The 17463-nt window shown below is 43.0% G+C and overlaps 1 protein-coding gene across 3 annotated transcripts in view; it reads right to left on the bottom strand.

Moving 5' to 3' along the window:
• wwp2 (WW domain containing E3 ubiquitin protein ligase 2) overlaps nt 1–17463 on the bottom strand; it is a 34702-nt gene that overhangs the window by 15806 nt on the left and 1433 nt on the right. For 2 of the 3 annotated variants that reach the window (XM_018739410.2, XM_018739412.2), the window contains exons 3-10: nt 16515–16671; nt 15548–15669; nt 14623–14760; nt 10799–10889; nt 9624–9763; nt 8995–9205; nt 6685–6774; nt 4441–4615 (exon numbers count right to left, since the gene is read on the bottom strand). In XM_018739410.2, coding sequence (XP_018594926.2) covers nt 4441–4615; nt 6685–6774; nt 8995–9205; nt 9624–9763; nt 10799–10889; nt 14623–14760; nt 15548–15669; nt 16515–16671 — 1124 coding nt within the window. The remainder of the gene's footprint in view (nt 1–4440; nt 4616–6684; nt 6775–8994; nt 9206–9623; nt 9764–10798; nt 10890–14622; nt 14761–15547; nt 15670–16514; nt 16672–17463) is intronic. The other variant, XM_018739411.2, reaches the window with a different exon arrangement.

Below are 17463 nucleotides of genomic sequence, written 5' to 3'. Positions count from 1 at the left end.
GATAGGTCGGCGTTATGCAAAAATAAATCAAACTACACTGAGAGTGACACATGGTACTTTTACAGGTTCTCATGGACTCTTCCAGGACTGCATTAAGGAAAGGAAAGTTACAGTAAATCATCTTACACTACCACCTTTGTATTATATATCAATTTTATATGCAGCAAGAAGGCTGGTATTTCATAAACTGACTACTTTGAGAACCGTGTTTGTAACTCTTTCTCTGGTGTGAAATGTACTTTTGTTTACTCAGTGTTGTACATCGTTTTGAAGGACAGCATCTGCTCAATGAATAAATGCAAAAGTAAGGAAACGAGAAAAGGATCTAAGGAGTCAATGAGAACCACACAATGAGCAGAGAACCGAGGAACAAGTAGGCCAGAGTAGTATCTCCAAGAGGAAAGTCAATGCATTAATGCCTCTGGTTGAGTCTGAGCCATGTCAGCGTGGGGGGGGGATGTTGTATGGGGGCGGTGCTCTCTCGGTGGGAATGCAGTGGGGACAGGAGAGGAGAGGAGAGGAGAGGAAGGGGGGGAGAACCGGAAACAGCAGTTAATGACTTTGGGGAAGGTCTCCCAGGAGCAGCTAATGAGGTGCAATTATTGCACACACTCACACACACTGCCTTCTCTTTCATGCAGACAAGTACAAACTCACTCAAGAACACACTCACACATAGCCTTTCGTCTTTCACTTACATATGCAGACACACACTGGCATATTCACTCACAAAATTTTAGACACAGCCCTCATTCGTTCATATAATGTCACTCTCCACCGGACTTTGTTGTCAATAACAACGACATCCACGCGCACGCTAACTCATAAGTGACACACTTTCACACGTCAGCACTTTGTTTTCTTGTATTCGCACTGCTGCTGTCTCAGAGCGTTTTCGCTTTATCATATATTCCCACACACAGCACTCTCCACAATGACATGTACACACATAAATCAGAAACACACACAATGAATGCTTTGACCGTGTGAAAACACACAATGGCCAGCTACGGGGTACGCAGATTTTTTCGCAGGGATGGAGGGAGTGAGGTGTGTGGCAAAGCGCTTCTAACATAGGAAAGTGACTGGGTGCCGCAAGAGGGATCCCACTCAACCACATGAAAAAACGGTCACATCTTCATGACACTCCAAGAGTACAGCAAACTTCTCATGGTAGTCACTAAAAGTCCAATGGATACTGGGATGGCAATTTTGGCAGAGGCCTTTGAGCCTGAGCGTGTCTGTCTTAGATTCATCAGAAGCCTGTGGGTAGGAGTCAATAACATTCAGTGGACGAATATTGTTGCAACAGGAAGCCCAGTATTTTGTACCCATAGTGGGCAGACTGGGCAACGAGGACATCAGGTAATTAGCTGTGGCAAAATTAGCCATATTCCAGTGTATTTTTATAAGCTGTTTATGTATCTGAAGCCATACTTCAGGGCAGTATTTATAGCTTCTAGGTTCTTCCACCTCTGGCCTCCTTCTGGTCCCCCTCCACCTATTTTCTACCTTTTTCCTACTTATATGTCACTTCCGTAGATACTGGAGTACGTGCGCTATAACAATGGCGGTGTCAGACAAACAAGACGTGCTTCAGTAATTGTTTCTGTAGCTAAGCCTTCCCTTTTTTGTGGGATGAATTTATTTTTGGTCTGAGCTGTATGTCGCTTTCCAGAAAAGCGCCTAAAAATGAATGAATGCATATAAATATAACTGTATAGCAATGATGTCTCCGAGTGCATTTTGTAAAGAGCTTTTACTTCCAACATGCATTTATTGAAACGCCTGTGGCAGAAACATTATCATTTGCACATCTAGGTTCCATAATGTATAGATTTGTTAACATTTCATTTGAACCTACAGGGCTGCATCCTAATGTGTGTTATAGAGGGATAGAACCATAGGGGGCTTAAGTAAGAACCATCTTTTTCTTTTTTCCACAATTTTTCTTGCCGTTTAGTTGTATTACATTTACATTTATTCATTTAGCACTTGGACGGCATGGTGGCACTGCGAGTAGTGCTGCTCTCTCACAGCACCTGGGTGGTGCAAGAGGACATGGGTTTAATCCCCGCTCAGTCTGTGTGGAGTTTGCATGTTCTCCCTGTGGGTTTCCTCTGGGTGCTCTGGTTTCCTCCCACAGTCCAAAGACATGCTGTTCAGGTTCCCCCATAGTGTCTGAGTGACAGAGAGTGTGATTCACTGATGTATGGATGAGTGACCCATTGTGGGTAGTGTATCTAGCACTGTAAGTCACCTTGGTGAATAAGGCATGTGGGCTGATAACACTACATAGAGTTCATTGGAAGTCGCTTTGGAGAAAAGTGTCTGCTAAATAAATAAATGTAGCAGATGCTTTTTTCCAAAGTGACATACATCTCAAAGTATTGAGTTAACCCTTTACATAGCCGCTCCTCCAGCACTGTATGTAAATGTTTGTGTACCTTATTATTAAAAAAAAAAAAATGTAGGAGGTTATCAGGATTCATATATCCTGCGTTTTATGTACCTACTCGAGCAATGAACATCGGTGCATCAAGTGGAAAGTAACAAACTAGGTTTACTTAAGAATCACATGTCTGCATCCATGTCTCTTTCTCTTGATGTAATGCACAAATTGTATCTTTGCTGAGATGTGCGTCGCTTTGGAGAAAAGTCTCTCCTAAATGAATAAATGTAAATGTAAATATCTCATCATCAGCTGTACATACTACCCCCTGAGCCCTCTAACAGGCATAACTGATTCATCCAAACCACTTCTATGTCAACTTGGCTCTGTTTTCACACTGCAAGTCAACCGGCACCATGCTGGACGTTTAAGTGCCTGATGGACTGACTTAAGCAGATCCTCGCTCATGATCCACCCTCTACCAGTAGCACAAAGCAGCTCAGTTCTGCTGTTAGGGTTCCCACTTACAAAGACACCGGGATCAGGAGCCCCAAAAAAGCATGTTTTGAAAACAAGGTGGTACCTGCACTATATATGCCAATTAACATCTTGTGCTGTTCCAAAATGTTACTAAGATTAAGAAGCACAATGTCTTCAGGTGAAACTTGTTAAACACAAATATTAAGGCTACATGGATTAAACTTGGGCTGAGAAAAAGTAACTTTTTAAAACTGTTTTGATTCAATGTTGTGCTTGCTTATTTACTTACTAACCATAGCAAAAAAGAAATAAAGGTGTATTAGTGCTTAAGTCATATTACAAGCTGAAAGTGACTTGTCTGAATCCCTCTCCAGTTGGCATACCTTTGAACAAGGTACTTAGTCTGAACCGATACAGTAAGAACACCTACGTTATAAATGGATATGGAATAGAAGCTTAGTACTATACAATGTGGGGGGTGCGGTGGCACAGCGGGCTTGGCTAGGTCCTGTTCTCTGGCAGGTCTGGGGTTCGAGTCCTGCTTGGGGTGCCTTGCGACCGACTGGTGTCCCGTCCTGGGTGTGTCCCGTCCTGGGTGTGTCCCTTCCCCCTTCGGCCTTGCGCCCTGTGTTGCCGGGATAGGCTCAGAATCGCCGTGACCCCACTCGGGACAAGCAATGTCAGACAGCGTGTGTGTGTGTGCTGTACAATGTAATGTTGCAAGTTGCCTTGGAAAAAACATGTCAGCTGAATAAAGGTTAATAACAATGTTGAATGTAAAAAAAGTTAACTTTATTAGCGCTATTTATATCAGTGCTATACACACTGAACACTACAATGGCTTGCCTTTGATCAATGAAGAGTATGCACACATAAGTGGCGTTGCACCATTAAAGCTAGCAGCATAATTATGCTGTTGTTCTGCATCTCTGCAGTTAAAACATATTTATTGTATTGATGTTTTAAACAAAAATACATCTGCAATTCCAGTCCAGTTTTAATAGGAAAAGATGCTGCCGACTGTATAAGACATTACGGCAAAATAGAATTTTTGTGAATGAGCGGAATAAGGTAACACGTAAACGTCTTTCACCTCCATTACCAACGCCCATCTTGCTCCTCCCTGCATATTTTGAGCTCCTGAGTAGTAAATTGCTGCCTGTTTCAGCAAAGTATGGCGAGCTCCCTTCCAAAATGCTTTGTTTGTTTTCATTCAACGCCCTTTAGTTATTTTCGCCATGGTAGACGTTACTCAGCATGCTCTTCAGAGGGGGCAGTATTTCACACACCACAATGCAGAAGAGTGGAAAAATACAGCAGACAATATCGCACGCTTGCAGACGAAAACACACCCTAGACGCAGCCTAAGCGACATTATGTCCACTCTACCCACCTAAAAACATTTCTCAAAAGATAATGACATCCTTAAAATTCCCTGTTGAATAATGTTTCGCATTCCCTGGTACTTCCTGTACCTTCTCAGAAAGGTTTATTTTAGAGTATGATGATAGATTAATATATTTGTGACAAAAGCCATGCCCTGGCCACTCCCCTCTTCCCCACGTTACCTGGTAGAGGAACCTCTGGCTGAACTGATGCATGGCCCCCTGCAGCTGGCTGCGTTGTGACTGCCACTGCTGGTAGTTGCGCACCGACTCAGCCGTGGGCCTCTGCCACGTGGTGGTCCGAGTGTTGTGGTCCACATAGTAGAAGCGTCCGCGCTGGTCAACCCGCTTCTCCCAGCTGGTGAGAAAGAGACATAAGTAACAGCCCAAGTCTTAGACATACACAAACATGTACCCAGGCTGACCTTGGATTTCTTCTGCTTATTGTGAGAAGGCATGACGGAGGGAAAGGAGACGTGCATGGTGGGATGGTGGAGCTGTGAAGGGATGACAATAACATGCTGTTCTAGGTGCTGATTTCAAATTGCTGAGGAGGGGTGGTGGGTGCAAGAGCTGAGACTCAGGCTCAGGCAGCCAGGGCGAAATCTCCAATAAAGGTCAGTTTCCTGTCAGCCCTGGTTTGGTCCAAGTGGAGACCAGACTCCTGGCGCTATTCTTGGAGCGCTTACTCACACTGGGGAGAATGTGGGATAAGAAAACATCCAATTCCCCCCGGAAGAGTTCCCGACGGATGGGCACGGGGCACTCGCTCATGAGCAATACACACACTCACATCCTTTCCTCCCAACACACATTCAACATACTGGCTTACAACATACATAAAGAGCTATGGTCTATAAGTACATAAAGACCTATAAACTTCTGACTGCATTGTTTCAGTCTCCTTAAAGTCAACTTTTCATGATAGATGAGGGTTAAATAACACTCTTTCCTAATGCATTAGTGCTCCTGTAGAAGTCCAAACATTGGGCACTTATGGGACAGATGATGGCGGATGTGGATGGCGGCCCTCCTCATGCCAGGGAAGTAAAGATGAAGACAGTGTGGCACTTGTTTCTGCCTAGTGGTGAACAAACAGACAGGCTTCCACAGTGGGACCGCAAACACCAACTTTACAGCCAGCGGGAAGAAAGCCCAGTGTGTAGCCACCTAAATGACAGGTCCACTGCACGTGTACCTGAGAAAAAAGGGCTTTTGTTCTCCACATCTTTAACCCAGTGGAAAAAATGAGGTGAGGAGGTAAAGAGGGAGGGAGATGGTTTTCTCACTTTCTTAATTGTGGAGGCAGCAGATGTGTGGAGAAATCAAGAGCCATGAAAAAGGCAAACAGGAAGGGTCAACGTGATTGTTACAAGAAGGAGAAATGCTTATTACGCAAATGCAAACAATGCTGAGTTCAGAAGGCTCATTTCAACACTTCTTGGGAGATTCCTCATCTGCTCTTACGTCAGGACAAAGGCACCAACTTACACATCTGACACAGATACTCTTGCAAATGGACAAAAGAGTTTTGTGATGTGAAAATTGGACCCTTGAGAAGTACAAGTGTCTTCAGAACCTGTCTGCTTATTAAGTGAACCATCAACCATTAGAAACAGCTAAAGACAAATATGGACTTGACAACAAGAATGTGTTTCTAGCATGGGATTGGGTTCCACACCCACTGTTAGACTCTTTTCAACCCCATGTGTACTTTCTTTCTTTTGCTGGCAGCCACATGAGTCAAATCTCACCCCCTCCTCAGAAAGCCCTTCAGCACCAACACGAATGCAACCCTGTCTTCCCCCTGGGCTGGACTCTTGGCTGTGTGTCCAGCTATAAGCGGTAGCTAGAACAGGGGGAGGTATGCAGGGAATTTTCACAAGTGAGCAGGAAACCCTGCACATAGTCCTCCCTTCCTCAGCCATATTGGCCATCCCATCCCATCATGCACTGCACTTGCAGTATGCTGTCAAATCTTCAGTGGTGCAGGGCTAGTCAGGACATGTACACATGGAGTTGCAATCAGGGACTGGTACCTGTGTGGAGTTTGCATGTTCTCCCCGTGTCTGCATGGGTTTCTGGTGGGTGCTCCAGTTTCCTCCCACAGTCCAAAGATATGCTGTTCAGGTTCCCCATAGTGTGTGAGTGACAAAGAATGTGTGTGTGTTCCACTGATGTACGGATGAGTGACCCGGTGTAAGCAGTGTAAGTCACCTTGGGGAATAAGGTGTGGGCTGATAACACTACACAGAGTTCACTGGAAGGTGCTTTGGAGAAAAGCATCTGCTAAATAAATTAATGTAGATGTACCACCTCAGCTCACCTTCTAAAACCAGCTTCCCTGAGGGTGGGATGAATAAGGGGGAGCCAGTGGGTAAGGAGGGACACAAAAGGGCAGGAGGGGCAGCAGTGAGTGGTACTAACCCAGGAGGCAGGGGTCTCTCCCAGGTGGTGGTTTTGGTGTTGTGGTCCACATAGTAGACCCTGCCATTGGGCAGGACACGCTGCTCCCAGCTGAGAAAAGAAAAGGACAAGAGGAAGATTAGTTAACTAACCAACCATTGCTACGTGGGTGCAGCGAGTACGTTTTTTTTTTTACAAAAATCATCAGTGTAGCCATGGAAAGTGACTGAAAAAATCTCACTGTTACTTTGCAGTACCATAATAGAACTTCTCCCATTTAGCTAGTTATTTAACATACCAGTAATACCAGAGAAAATGGAACTATTTCATGCCATAGGTATTTGGGCACATAAAACAGATGTTTAATGAAAAACTGATCAGCAGAGCTACACGCATTCTTCGAAGAATTAAAATATATGATATTATCAAGGAGCAAAACATAAAGCAGCGTGTTTTTGTGCGCAGGCAGCAGGTAAAATGCGTACATCTAAGAAACTTTACAGACCGATTCCTGCACCTCGAGAACGTAATTGGCTGTAGACGCAGAAACGCAAATTTTGTTAGATGTTGCCAAAATCTTCTTATTCATACAAATCATTCTTCAAGCTTATCTCTGTCTAGATCTACAACTGGTCTGTGTTACTGAGTCTCCTAATGTACACAGACACACACAAGCACACACTCAATGGCACTATTATAAAAAGACACACACACACACACACACACACACACACACACACACACACACACACACACACACACAAACGTCTACACAATAAAGGTACGGTCACATAAAAAACACACGGACAAACAGAAAGATGGAAGAAGGCAGACAAGACACACGAAAACATGCGGGAGGTGCTCGCACGCAGACGCTCGAGGTGAATGAGTTGAATTGCTGCACATTAAAATGCAGCAGGTCTGGCTGTGTGGAATGATTCCCTGAAAGCTGCCTTCTTTTCCCAGACACAGAAAAGGTGTGTTGGCTCTGCCAGCGTCCCACCCTGCTTCCTGCAGGAACAGACTGGCTTTGTGCTGCAGCCCCTGTAGACACACATAGACCCACTTGAGGGGAATGTGATGGTGCTCTCTCCAGAGCATGGGGAGGACAGAGGGACAGAGAGTGCTGACTGCAACTGCGTGTGTGCGTGTGAGTGTGTGTGTATGCATGCATGCGTGTAAAAAGAGGAAAAAAGTACACTTTATACAGAGAAACTGTGTAGCAGAGGCAGAGGCAGACTGTGAACAGCCCTTTACCCACCCACACGCTACTGAAAACATGTACTGTACATAAAAACTTCCCACCTTCACTTAAACTGACTTTATGATGTTTTTTCCTCCATGTACTCCTCAAATACATATATAAAACAAAGAAAATTCTACAAGTAAAGCAGACACTGCAGTGATTGCGATAAATAACAATGGGAGGAAAAATGTGAAACTGAGAACAGATTAGCTGAGAAGTTTATATTAACATTTATTCATTTACCCATATCTTTTTTCTGAAGAGCCTTACAAATGTTAAGGTACTTATAATTTGTTACCCCACTGTGTACAGTGGGGCAATTTTTAGTGGAGCAATTTAGGGTAAATACCTTTCTTAAAAGTACTACACCAGGAAGTGAAAATCGAACTTGGGTTCTTTGAGTTCAAAAGTGATAACTAACCCTAACTGCTACGCTACCTGCTGCCCCACATTGTGTGGTTTGATACATACACTGCCATACAGTGTTACACACATATATTCTGCTGCTTTATATGGAGCTAAGATGTTCCCATTTACTGGGGCTACCAACAAATGAAGCGTCTTAAAAAACAATATACATTTGATGTTTGCCACTAACTTGTCCGCTAACTTCGAAAGAGCCTAAATGAAGAGGGCAGCTGATAGTGTAGTGGTTACTGCTGCTGTCTTTGGACCCAAAGGTCGCAGTTTTGAATCCCAGCTCCAGCTGTAGTACCCTTGAGCAAAGTACTTACCCTAAATTACTCCAGTAAAAATTACCCAGCTGTATAAATGGATAAATAATTGTAGACAGCTTAACATCGCAAGTTGCTCTGGAGAGAAGTGTCATCTAAACGAATAAATGTTAACTGCAACCATTTTGAACACCTGGCTTAATTTGACATTTGTCAAAAAATGCCTTCATTGTACACCAATGGAAAATAGAGCATTTTTTGTGCATTAAAGTGAATATACTGTTTAAAACATCCTGTATTCAAACATGAAGATAAAAGACAAAAAAAAAAAAAAAAACAAGCTGTCCATCCCTCTGGATTTTCCTTTTCTGACCCCACTGGCTTGGCCAGGATAGTTGCCAAGATTCTCACCCATTTGGCAGAGACTCCTCCCTATTGGTCTGGTCTGTGATGGGTGGTGGGGACTCCTCTGGTGGGGGTGGGGCTCCGCTGTCTGAACTGGGGGTTCCCACTAATGTGGGGGTGTTGGATGAAAGGGCTGTTGTCCTGGACATGGGAGGCACATGGGGACCTGGACTGCTGCGTCCATTCTCCACTCCATTGGAGGTTGGCTCACATTTACCTTAGATTGGAAGGGATGCGAAGTGTGTTGTTGCATTAGTACACATATTTATCACAAATGATAAAATCCATACACCTACATTACTTACATGTATAATGACAGAAGTTTATGAAGATTTGAGAGGATACTGGTGTATGACAGTGTAGGTATATGAGTATCTGGGCAATAGCAATGTGGGAGGAAGAGGATGCAGGTATTTGGGATATGGGTATATAAGGATGTATGCATGATTGTGAAAAATAGAACTGTGTGCATATTAGAATTCGGGTAATTATAGGGGCATTTCTATGACAATATGAGTTTATGGACTGGTTTGAAGATGTGGGTATATGTGGATTGGGATTCATGACAAAGTATGCTGAAGAGGATATGTGTATGTGGGCGAGCTCAGAGGCAACTGGATGGTGTGGGGACTTGCCTGCATTCCCTGGACTACTCTGAGGGTTCTTGGCCTGCCGGTGTTGACTGTGGGGTCCTGGGCTGGGACCTTCATTCTGCGTCATCACTCCGTTGGCTAAAGATCCTCCCCTGGACCCTCCCGCTGACTGTCTCTGACTTCTTTAGGAAAGACCACAGTTACAAAAACATGCATACACATGCATTCAGCATTTGAGGCTCCTTGACAGTGTCTTGGTAAATCGCTAATGCCATACATTCTATGTGAATAGCTGGATTTAAGACCTATGTGTTGTCTCAGCATGATTATGTCAATTTAGCTATATGTGCATTTTAGCAAGTTTGTTAAAAAGCCTATACTGAACACTGAGCTTAAACATTAATGTGTTATTTTTGTTAATGTGTGCATGTTTTGTGTATGAAAAGAAACATACCTGTATTTGTCTGACAGAAACACTCTGTTCTCCTGTGTCCCGATGGCTCATGTTCTAACTTTTCCACCCCAAAACTCCTCATATTTTCCTGCAGCTAAATTTAGATTTTCTTCCCCCCACAGCACAGGATTTCATACAATGAAAAAACATTTCTTTAACTCCCCAGAACAGCAGAATGCTGAGTAAAAGTTTGGCAAGAAATCAATCAAAACCTTAACTGAGGATATCTGAATTTAAACTAGAAGTGAAGTCCAGTTTTACTTCCACATTTGTAAAAACAACTTAATATTAGAATCCATTTTTTTTTTAATAGAAGTTATTCCTTAAAAACAATATCACTCTCAAAGATGTTTGCAATATTGCAAGAGTACCAGTTTTAGCAGTGTATTCAATCAGTGGCCCTATTTCCTCAATCAGCAGAAACCAATGAAACCCCACAAGTCACATTTTGTTAGTAGCCTGCGCGATGATTATTGCACAGAAACAAAGAAGAGGGTTAGAAAAACTTATATCTCAGTTTGTGCTTCTGTCAGTGAAGGAGTATGAATACAAATGCACATGTACATCCTCCACATAAACACGTATATGCCACTGTGTAAGTGTAAATACCTGCGTGTACATGTGGAGAGGAGAAAGAGTCTGTCTGCAAGTGTGAGTGTGTGTAACGAATCCGTGTATGAGAAGAATAATGTGTAAATATTTAAGAGGATGAATGTGCACGAGTAAGTAAGTGGAAGGAAGAGAGAAGTGAGCAAGTGCTCACCTGCCATGGGGGCTGTCTGTGATGCTTATCTCTTCACTCTCAGTCCTCTGTGGGCTCTGCGTGTCAGTCTGTTTATCCGTTTGCAGCATCTCTGGGCAAATCCAAAAAAGAAATCATCAGAAGTACTACTCACCTAATGCTCATTGCTCACAGACATGTTAGGAACCAAACATTAGAGAGCCACATGCTCCTCCAGTGCATTTAGTCATTACTGCACTAAAGCTTAATTATTGCAAACATACTGTGACCATTCATAAAATTTCATTCCTATGACAGTAGCACAACCATCTGCAACGACACTTCCAAAGTGATGTTTTCAACTATGAATGGTTTTTCATTCCAGATTGCTTGCAACACCAAAATTAAACAAAGTATGTACGTTAAATATTAAAATTGAGAAAAACTATTGATTCTTGTCAAACAACAGTCTGAAAGCGCTTGTCCCGAGCAGGGTCGCGGAGAACCGGAGCCTAACCTGGCAACACAGAGCGCAAGGCTGGAGGGGGATGGGACACACCCCGGACGGGGACTTCAAAAGATGTATTTGTAATGTATCTGTATAGCTAAAATGTTAAATGCCATATCACAAGATGATAACAGAAAATTACTAAAGGCACTTACAGTAAAAATCAACTAATGATCCACGATTACAACTAAGAAGATAAAGGTCAACGTTATATAATGAAGCTGCAACAAAAAAGCAAAGTACAACTACTTTTTTTCATCTTGGTTGTATTCCAAACTAGTTTTACACTATAGGACTTTGCCATTTGGGCTTAGTTTTTTAATGTACTTTAACTATCTCACAATAAACTGATTATGACATTGGTTCTTTGCTGAGACTATTGAGCTGAAGTTCCTCGCTCACCAGAGAAACGCCCTGGACCCAAACCACAGTCCAAAATAAGCTTTCCAGGATCCAAAGCTGCTATGTACAGCTATCATAAGGATACCAAACTAGCACAGAAAAACCCTAAAAGTCTGAGTCAATGTAAATTACAAGGATGTTGCATCATGACTCGCTAACCAGAAGAACAGTACAACCCCTGGTAATTGTTAAGGGGGGGAATCGTCTAGGGTGTCAGCATCTGGTCACAAGCAATTCGCTTCACGTGATATTCCAGAATGAAGGCTTACAAAACAGCGGTGAGTTCATCTTTTCTGGTGAAAGGACATCATCCAGCAAGCGTGACGGAGGAGTGACTAATATTTAGGCAATAAGCGTAAATTCCCATATTAAAAGTGGGCAGGATAAATAATGTCGTTTTGAAAGTGGTGGTAGGATCCCCACCATTCTATATGGGAAACAATAAAATGAAGTATAAGATAAACATATATACAAATTATCTTCCAAAAGGTACGTTTTACACCACCTCTATTTTAACCACTGGTCCGTCATTCCTGTAAAGTCTGTGTACCACAAGAGAATGGCTCATAAAGCATTCACTGCCATATTGCTCATGCCGTCTGGAATTCAGCTCCTAATCAGTCTCTTCAGCAGAGGAGATCAACATGCTTCACTACACCATGACCTCACTAGCACAAGAAGCTGAAATTTTCGTAGGTACATACAGACATCTATGCTCTTGATTTCTTACAGTCTCCCTTATTCACTATTTTAGTGTGTCTGTCAGTGGGAGGGCTGATGAGTACAGCACTCACGTCCGTGTAAGGACTGAAAAGGAAAATCTTATGTACATGGCAAAAAGACTATGTCTGATAGATACTTCATGATCAACAGAGAATGTGAATATACATATATATGAGTAAGTCTGTGTGAGAAAACTGACAAGAACAGTGTATGTATACATACAGACTAAGAATGGTGTGTGTGGGCTTATACGTATAAACGAGAAATGAGAAAAAGAACATGTGTACTTATGTATGTATGTGCACATGGAAGAACAGTGTGTTTCTATATATACAGGAGAGCCGATAAATAGTCAGTGTGTGTATTTGTACACATGAGAACTGACTAGGAAATTGTGTATGTGTATATACAAATGGGGACAGATGAAAAGAAAAGTGTGTGTAGCAGGACTGATGTGGAGTGTGTGTGTGTGTGTTTCCAGCATGCAGTGTGGCGGTCTGTCAGCCCCTGGTCGGTTTCCCGGCTTGAGCACAAAGGCCTGTTTATGGGGAGCCGCATGTGTCAGCGTGTTAGAAAAACCACCTGGGAAATGATAGGGAAAAACACTAAACCAACACACGGCCCTCAGAAAGCACACATTGAGAGCCTTAAAACACCTCCCAGCCCCCAACCCACACCCGTCACAGGGCCCGATTGTGCCGCAAAGAGGAGCAGTGCTCAATTACGCAATTCTGAGAAACAAATTACACATAAGAGCTCACCTGAATGCTTGTGTGTGTGTGTGTGTGTGTGTGTGTGTGTGTGTGAGAGAGAGAGACAGACAGACAGAGATCCATGAAAACTAATAATTTCTGAATGGAAACAGGACATTTTGAAGACAGCCGTTCATTCCTGAATGTACAGTAAGAACCTTCATACTGAAAGAGACCCACGTTGACTGATTTACATACACACAAGGTATATGAAGATAAAATGTACAATATAGAAAGACTTAGGTCTATGGTGTTATTGGAACAGTGCATCATAAGGTTTTAGTATTGTTAAATAAATCATATCATGGAAAAATAGGGGTAAATCTTTCGCCTCCGCTTGCCTTTAAGTGTTAAGAGTCATGCTATTTCTGTGCCCAGCAGGCATACAAATCAAACTGATTATGTAAACCTTAACCGTTTAATATATACTTTTTGATATATAGTTTTTAACAACAAAATGAAGTACGGTAGTTGTCATTTCATGACCATCGTCAACCAACTATTGTGTTGCAATATAAATATGTTTTAGATTTTTAGGAATGCTTTTACCAGTGTTGTGCATATTATCGCATTGCTTATAAAATCATTTTGTTATCCTTAAAATTGCAATGACCAATACCTTAATACGTAATTTGTGTTGATTTACTGCATTACTAGTATTTAAAAAGCTCCATTGTTCAGTCAAAGGAATAATTCTTTCAGAGTAAATCAAAGTGGCAATATTAATTCTATAATCTTCTACTTAGGCTAATTTTTTTCCTCTTAACACTAATATCATTAAAAAAGCTGGCCAAATCAATAAACTTTTTAAACTCTTCATAGTCATAACAAAACTCATAACTCCTTCAGCTGCAGTCTGCACAGCACACAGAAGTGTCCAGCCTGGGTAACAGCTGTCCAACCATGAGTGCTGGGACCCTACCTAAACACCCCACCTTGGACACTGTTTCTTCTTAGACCTGTCTCTCTGCTAAACACTACAGATTGCATACTGTGCCTCCTCTTCAGCTCAGCTCTGACAGTATGGACGCTGTGTCTCTGTCTCTTCTTCAATCCAACCTACTACTGAACGCACTTTACGGACATTGCGTCTCTTCTTTAAAGTGATTCTCCACTAAACAGTAATGTGGGGCACTTTGTCTCTTCTTTAACCCATTTCTCCGCTAAAGACTCAGAGAGGACGTTCTCTCGCTTCTGATCTCTCTGCCAGCCAGGACAAAGTTGACAATCATGAGCGTAAAGATATAGAGATCCCTCACATATACAGAGACCCAGTGTGAGTGAGATAAAAAGAAAATGTGCGTGACAAAGCTTGTCGGAGTATGAGAACTTTTACTGTTCTCTGTGCGGGTGTGTTTATATGTGCGAAAGAGGGAGAAAACGAATGTGTTATTTTTGCATATGCCTATGTGGGGCTGTGTGAGGGTCTGTGTGCGCATGTTTGTGTGCGCCCTTGTAGTGCACAGGAAGGCGGGCCTCACTGCCTGTCGCAGCATTGCCATTGGGCAGCGATCCCAGATCAACAGCCAGGCCGTCCAGACAGACGGTCAGCTCTCCTCCAGCTACAACTGCACCTTTGTTCTCTGTCTGCAAGACCAGACTGAGCTGCAGATTCTCCACTGAAAAGTATAGAAAGAGAGAGAGAGAAAAAGAGAGGAACAGAAATTCATACACACAGGCAGATTAAAATCAATTTTGCTGCTCTTTTAACATGTGACCACTCCATTCAGACAAACACCGATGCAACTTTTGAGCAAAAAACTGATCATAACCTTCAGTGTAAGGGCCACACACCTGATAACATTTTGACTAGTCTGCTCTCTAACTACAGAAAACTTTGACACAAACATGTCAACCATACCAGAGACTGATTCATTCTAACAACCACACGAAAGGTTAATTATCTAAGTGCAAAAAGTAAAGGTTTCCTTGTAACAGCCACACCATAGTGTTTCCTCTTCCAATAAACTGTTATCAAGGGAACAAAAGAATGTAGTATAGCTGCTAACATACAGTAGTAGTTAGAGCTGATGTCTCTGGACCCACAGATCACAGGTTTGAACCCCACCTCCAGCTGTAGTACCCCTGAGCAAGAGACTTACCCTGAATTGCTCCAGTAAAATTACCCAGTTGCATGAATGGGTAAATAACTATAAGTACCTTAACACTGTAAGTTGCTTTGGAAAAAAGCATCAAAGAAATTTAGAATGGTTCACATTACTGCCATCTCACTCACTGGCACAGAAATCTAAGCAAACTGTATGCGTTCGTGTTTCTGTACATATGTGTGATGAACGATTCATGTGTGTTTGCTGAATATTCAGTTTCCCTGTTTTGAAAGTGTAGCATCCCCTGCAAAGGCAAGGATAAGGAAATACATAGAGATGTCTGTATGTGAGCACTCACTCTTGCCATCATGAGAGCGCAGGGTATCCAGGAGGTCAATGGTGGCACTGCCCAGTAGTTCCTTTCTCAGCGTGTGGCAGTTCCACACTTTCAAGTCCAACCTGCTCTGAGGAGTCACGTTCCTACACAGAGAACAACACACTGCAAAATTGGGATTCAGAAGTTCACTTAAACATGCAGAATTCCACTAACTCTGTGTTGTAATTAAAAGAAAAAAAAAAAAAAAAGCACCATAAATACACCATTATACTGACACACACACACACACACACACACACACACACACACAGGTTGTCTGAAGCTGCTTATCCCAAGCGGGGTTGCGGCAAGCTAGAGCCTAACCCGGCAGAACAGGGCATGGGGGCTGGACAAGGAGGGGAAACACCCAGGACGGCACGCCAGTCCATCACAAGGCACCCCAAGCGGGACTCGAACCCCAGACCCACCCGAAAGCAGGCACAGGCCAAACCTGCTGCACCACTGCGCCCCCCTACCATTACACACACACACACACACACACACACACACACACACACACACACACACACACAGAGAGTCTGAACCGCTTGTCCCATACGAGGTCGCGGGGAACCGGAGCCTAACCCGGCAACACAGGGCGTAAGGCTGGAGGGGGAGGGGACACACCCAGGACTGGACGCCAGTCCGTCACAAGGCACCCCAAGCGGGACTCGAATCCCAGACCCACCCGAAAGCAGGCACAGGCCAAACCTGCTGCACCACCGCACCCCCCTACCATTATATTCATAAACTGCAAAATTTAGTTTGCAGCAAAAACTTTAATTCAACAAAACACAAGTCAGCAACACAAACTATCAAACAAATTAAAATAAATACAAGAACAAATTGGGAGTAAACAGTTAAAAACTTGTGGGAAGGTAATCAGGGTGGGAAGACAATCAAGGAAAAGTGAAAGACAGTGGTCAGGTGGAGGAGTCAGCGGCCTTACAGAGTGAGGTCCTCGTTCCATTGCAGTTCTGGATGGCCGCTACATTTGCCCGTTTTTTTCGTCTCGCAGGTCAGGCCATCGGCGGTCACCTCCACAAAGGAGCTGAGGCGAGAGTGACGGCTGGGCAGCTTGGGGGACTGAGGCTTTGCAGAGAGCACTGGAGGAAAACAAGTATTTACTCATTTATTTATTACTGATTGCTTACTTGTTGCTTTTATCAAAAGACAGTGTTTTTACCGGGAAAATGTAGTATAAGTAATTTACTCTGGTTTTACAGCAGAAGTAGACGGGCATGTGCCTTGAACCAGGATCCTTCTGGTTATGCTGCCCTGTAGGGGACTGATTCTTTTCTCCCTCCAAACAATGTGTCTGCTCTACTGCCATATGCAGTAACTACATTGGTTGCAACTAGACTCCAGATAGTAACATGTACATTTTTTTTTTTTTTTTTTTAATTGTTTTCCATATCTTCTACCTGAACCTCAACTGTCAATCTAACAGACCTTTGAGTAGAAAAGGGAGCAAGGAATTGCAGCATGTGTCCGAAGGAGATTAAACGCAGGCAGAATATAGCACCTCTGCAATGACAGCAGTTTCACGAAGAGAAAGTAATGCGCTGCTGGGCACTTGGTGAAACAGCCCCTCCTACTGGACCCAGTAAGCAAAAGCAAGGTGATGTGTGAAGGGAAAAGTCTCATTTATTTACAGTCGCGGCCTACATTCATGCCCCTAATTAGACCTTTATAAACTTACAGGAAGACAATAAAACACACATTAAGTCAACGAGACACCAAATAGCAGAGTGACACAAAGGGAGAAGACTGAAAGAGAACAAATGAGAGAGAACTGAAACAGGAGAGGTTAACAATGGAATAATGATGGGAAAAAGGTAGTGGGAATATGATAGGTGTAGGATTGTTGCGTGTGTTGGGGCGTAAAAAAATACAGC

Source organism: Scleropages formosus, chromosome 7 (genome assembly GCF_900964775.1).
Source record: "Scleropages formosus chromosome 7, fSclFor1.1, whole genome shotgun sequence".
Taxonomy (NCBI): Eukaryota; Metazoa; Chordata; class Actinopteri; order Osteoglossiformes; family Osteoglossidae; genus Scleropages; species Scleropages formosus.
This window is presented reverse-complemented; position numbering and strand designations above follow the sequence as displayed.